At 27.0% G+C, this 5,486-nt stretch overlaps 1 protein-coding gene across 1 annotated transcript; it reads left to right on the plus strand.

The window, feature by feature from the left end:
- Positions 1-992: 992 nt before the first annotated feature.
- Positions 993-5,037, plus strand: LOC130665951 (E3 ubiquitin-protein ligase MARCHF2-like). Its single transcript, XM_057466581.1, has 4 exons — positions 993-1,095; positions 1,177-1,340; positions 2,699-2,919; positions 4,752-5,037. The coding sequence occupies exons 1-4, from the start codon at positions 1,041-1,043 to the stop codon at positions 5,035-5,037; spliced, it is 726 nt and encodes a 241-aa protein (XP_057322564.1). The 5' UTR covers positions 993-1,040.
- Positions 5,038-5,486: the final 449 nt, after the last annotated feature.

Below are 5,486 nucleotides of genomic sequence, written 5' to 3' on the forward strand. Positions count from 1 at the left end.
ATATATATGTATATATATATATCATATATTCATTATACATATATAAATTTTTTAACGAATGGTATTTTTGAACTCTGCTCAACTAATTATGATAGTTTATGACGAAATTCCTTGAAAAATCGACCATGAGGACAAATACAATAGTTAGATTTTTTAAAAAATCTACCTAAAAAGTGAAACAAGCTGAAAAACTCACGTTATAAAAGTTTTTGAGGAGGCCTATCTTGCTCCAAATTTTTGAATTTTTTATTTTTAATGAACAGAACAAATTAAGGTCAAATACTTAGCAAGAGAGTAGAAAAAAGTAAAACAAGTAAAAAAAACTAACGATTTGAAAATTTTCTTCTTAAGCGGCCCATTTTGCTCCCCCCCCCCTTCCCCTATTTAAAAAAATTCTTCACTTCATCAGGAATCAAAAATTTTGTAGGTGTAAATCACTTATAATCTCGAGAACACAATTTTTTATTCTGTGCAGTTCTGTCAAATTATCAATGTGTAGATTTAAGAATTTCTATATACTCATTTTGGGTAGAGATTTACTTGGATATGAATGAAATTAAACCGATGATACCTTTTGTTAATCTTCAATGCCATGTAAAAAGAATAGAATCATTATTAAATTATATTATCAATCTAGACCAATAAAAGTAAAGCAATTAAAATTATTTCAAGGTGATGAATTCTATAACTTCTATTTTATCAGTAAGTCATTAGTTGACGACTTTTTGATTGAAGTGACGTCATATCAACAATAAGTTAAAAATTTGTTGAAATGTTCCACATACCTACTTTTGTCATACAATTGAGTGTCTTCACCTATCGTAATATTACACATTACTAGTTACCATTCAATTCATTTAAAATTAATTCCGCAGTTTAATTTCAAATTAATATAAACTCATAAAGTTATCAAATAGAAACAAACATATCTGTTCATTGAAAACCTGTGTAAAATTCATAACGTTTAAACTTTTACTACATAAATTATTCATCGTATAATAATTAATATTTATTTGGTGATTTTTTGTTTAATTATTAAAATGTTAAGTAGCCAACTAAGCGTTGACTCGGTTGCTTGTCGTATTTGTCATGAAGGTTTGTAGTATTACGACTAATTGTGAAATTCTCTATAAATTACAGAACCATATTTTACTTATTTTTTTTTTTTTAATTCAGATGGAAATTTCGAAGAATTAGTTGAACCATGTGAATGTTCCGGTACAGTTGCACTTATTCATGTAAGCTGTTTAGAAAAATGGCTTACGACGTCAAACACACGTTCTTGTGAAATATGTAAACATAAGTTTTCACTGCAAACACTCAACAAACCAATTATGCAGGTACTTTAATTTAACAATATCCTTTAAAATAATTAAATAACATTTCCGTGTGAAAAAAATCGTTAAAAAATTGTTGAAAAAACTTTGATTATTCTAAACTTCAAAACGTGACACAACGACGAACTTTTTTAAAACGATTTTTAAACTTCTGAAAATACAAAGAAGAAAACAGTTGATAATTTTTAGACTTTTTTGAATACTTCTTTTGACTCTCTATGAATAATCATTCATTTCATTATTTTTTTAAGTGTAAAATACGGCCAGAAAAGCTGATTGTGAACTATTTCTGAATTTTTTTTTACCATATTTTAATAGTATTAAATCAATCATTGGCTTATCTTTTGAATTTTCAAAAGTTTAAAAAACATTTGAAAAAAGTTTATCGATTTTGAAGTACAGAACAATTAACGCTTTTCCAACAATTTTTTTTTACGGATTATTGAAATTATTTATTACATCTTATTTTTAAAGCTAAAACTTTAATTTTGTTTATACATCCAGGATATAATGGTTTGAATCTATTTATAGCCCTAGTGGATCCAAATTACAATAATTTACTGTAAATTACAGCAAGTTACCGTAATTTGCGGCATTTTGTACCGTAAAAACGAGACAATAATTTACTTTACGATAAAATACTGTAATTTTGCAGTATCACGGAAAAAAATGATTGATAATAATTGTAGTTCAACTTCTAACTATTTATGTTATGTTCAATAACTAATGTCGTTTCAGTTAGTAAAATTATAATTTTAATGTTTAAACTGCTATAATTAACAGTTAATCGTTGAAATATACTGCTTGGCTATTTAAAATTACTACTTAAACCTTAAAAAACTACAAGACACTTGTCAAAAAAAATGCATCTGTTATTAATTTCTTACGTTCTACTCAGTAATATTTACTGAAATTCGGTCTAGGCGCGCTGTTGACGAGAATCTCAGTAATATTTACTAATATTTTTTTTCCGTTTAAATCCACACGTTTACGATGAAGTATCGCAATTTTACCGCACATCCACGGTAAGGAACCGTACTTTTAAAGTAAAATACCGCAATTTACTGTACAATAATATTTTATCCTAATTCTTGCGAATACCGCAAATTACAGTAATTAATGTAATTTACGGTAATTACCGTAATTCGGATTCGCCAGGGAGATCTATGCAAAGCTAATTTTTTTCCTTTTAGAGTTCAATATAGATCAAACCATCATTCCTGGGTCTAAAGTTCTGCACTTTTAAAAAGTAATATTACAGAATTTTTTTTTTTTTTTTTTTAATGGAAAGTAATAATACTAAATTCCACTAATTCAAGTTGTATGAATAATAATAACTTTTTTTAATTTTTATAAAATAGTCGATTCAACAATGGTTGAATATAAAAAGTAACTGTCGAGGATTAATAGTAGACATGATATGCATACTTGTTCTCACATTCTTATTCATCGCTGGGATGTATCTTTGTTATATTGGTGTTATCCACTTTACCCATCTCAGGAATTGGGAGAGTACAATAATATTAACCTTGTCAATTGTACTAATAACAGTTTATTTTATTTGGCTAGCTATTACAATAAGGTAAATAATCATCTACACTAATGCAAAAAATTAAAGAAGCAGAAAAATTTTATAAATTTTGTAGTGATTTTTGGAAGGCTGTAACTTGGTGAAAAATAATCTATCAAGATTTTAAAAAGAGCATTTTACAGCTTGAAATCTCTAGTTTTGGTGCATTTTTTTCAAAATTTTTTAAAAGCTCCGGTTATTGCGCAAACATGAGAAATGCCGCGAGACAAAAAATTTCTAAATTTTTTTTTTTTTCCCGAAGAGCCCACGGACCGCGAAAAAATTCTTTCAACTAAACGAATGCATAGTTCGTTTAGCAAATTCATTTAGCTTCATTTTGGTTTTTTTTTAACCTCGTAGGACGATTTGTCGCAGAGATATCAGCCTTTAAACAGAAAATGATCCTTTTGGCTTTGATCATCGATATTTCAGGTACCAATGATCGCACAGAAAGTTGAAGGGCGGCAGTAAAAACTTGAATAAATTCCCTAAAAGACCCTGTCATCATATTTAAAAAAAAAAAATTTTTTTTATTCTTAATAACCATTAGAAGTAAGTACAAAAAAATGACTTTTTTTGGTTTTTTAGTAAATCAACCGCTACTCTGCAAAAGAAATGACAAAAAAAATAAAAAATTTCCAAAAAATGTCAAAAAAAATCGAAGAAAAAAAAAAATTGAATCTTTTTTTTTGAGTTCTAAATTTTTTTTTTGACATTTTTTGGAAATTTTTCATTTTTTTTGTCATTTCTTTGCATTTGCTGAGTCACCAACGCAAAAATTTGAGAACAGTAAAAAAAAAAAAATTTTTTCATTTTGATTATGATTACACAATTAAAGGAACAAAACTTGCTCCTTTAATCGTTTAGCTAAGCTTTGATCGATGATTCCCAAAAAACGGTTCGATAGATCAATTTAAAAATTTACAGGGTTCTTGGGGGTACATTGAGCTAAAAAACTCCCTGGCAACATTATTTTTTTCATCGATATTTGCAGAGTAGCGGTTGATTTACTAAAAAACCAAAAAAAGTCATTTTTTTGTACTTACTTCTAATGGTTATTAAGAATAAAAAAAATTTTTTTTTTTTAAATATGATGACAGGGTCTTTTAGGGAATTTATTCAAGTTTTTACTGCCGCCCTTCAACTTTCTGTGCGATCATTGGTACCTGAAATATCGATGATCAAAGCCAAAAGGATCATTTTCTGTTTAAAGGTTGATATCTCTGCGACAAATCGTCCTACGAGGTTAAAAAAAAAAAACAAATTGAAGCTAAATGAATTTGCTAAACGAACTATGCATTCGTTTAGTTGATAGAATTTTTTCGCGGTCCGTGGGCTCTTCGGGAAAAAAAAAAAAAAAATATAGAAATTTTTTGTCTCGCGGCATTTCTCATGTTTGCGCAATAACCGGAGCTTTTAAAAAATTTTGAAAAAAATGCACCAAAACTAGAGATTTTAAGCTGTAAAATGTTTTTTTTTTTAAATCTCGATACGATCATTTTTTACCAAGTTACAGCCTTCCAAAAATCACTAAAAAATTTATAAAATTTTTCTGCTCCTTTAATTTTTTGCATTAGTGTATATTAATTTCTTCTTTCTTTATTTGAAATTAATTATTAATTGTTTGTTTTTAATGTAAAGGTTAAACGAGCCGCTGTAAATTGTGGGTTTTCTTGATTTATATTATAGTTTTAAATGAATATTTTAGAAATTAACGATCTAAATTTTGTAGAAAAATATGATTTGCAGTCCCAAAAATGAATTCTTATTTTCTTTTTTTTTTTGTTTCATTCACAACTTGAATATACATCGGTTTTATTAATATCAATTTATTTATTATTTAGATACCATTTGCAATCATGGAAACAGTGGCATAAGAAAAATAAAGATATTAAATTATTGGTGGCGGGTTTTTCTAATACCGCCAGGCTACAGAAAAAACAATTTAATGTGATTCAAAGATCAGTTAGTAGAAATGATGGAAGCAGCAGTGGACTGAATCATGATGATAATAACGTTAACATTAACTCAAATGGTGTAAATAATTTAAATAGATTTCGATTATGGTATCATAGATTTTTTAATACTAATCAAGATTTACATCAGCCCACTCGAGAAACATTAGTTTAATAAAATGAAGAAAAAAAAATATATTAAAAATTTACTTCTCTTAATTTATATCATTATTAAAAATATATTTTAACATTTCTTTTTTATAAAACCTGGAATGCACTTTTTTCTCGTTATTTTGCTTTAAAAGTTTTAAAATATTATCATTTTAAGTTAAAGAGTTCTAAAGAAAAATTCGAATTTTTCATTACTTGACATAAAAGTTGTTTGTTGACTGAATTATAAAATTTGAGTTATTTGTAGAGGTAGAAGGTGAATGCAATCAGTTTCCGGAAGAAGAAAAAATCGTTTTTGCTTATCCCGATGAAAAAAGATTTTGTCTAATCATATATGATTATATATAATCATATATGAAGTTATATATAATCATGCGTGATTATGTATGGGGTCATATATAATTATATATAATTATATATGACCCCATCCATCATTAGATCTGATCATACCTG

Source organism: Microplitis mediator, chromosome 3, assembly GCF_029852145.1.
Source record: "Microplitis mediator isolate UGA2020A chromosome 3, iyMicMedi2.1, whole genome shotgun sequence".
Taxonomy (NCBI): Eukaryota; Metazoa; Arthropoda; class Insecta; order Hymenoptera; family Braconidae; genus Microplitis; species Microplitis mediator.

What these genes read in the sequence shown, in the direction of transcription:
- LOC130665951 (XM_057466581.1), top strand. Translation starts at nt 1,041, where the DNA reads ATGTTAAGTAGCCAACTAAGCGTTGACTCGGTTGCTTGTCGTATTTGT. An exon ending in TTGTCGTATTTGTCATGAAG is followed by an intron (nt 1,096 to 1,176) that starts GTTTGTAGTATT and finishes TTTTTAATTCAG; the next exon opens with ATGGAAATTTCGAAGAATTA. An exon ending in TGGCTAGCTATTACAATAAG is followed by an intron (nt 2,920 to 4,751) that starts GTAAATAATCAT and finishes TTTATTATTTAG; the next exon opens with ATACCATTTGCAATCATGGA.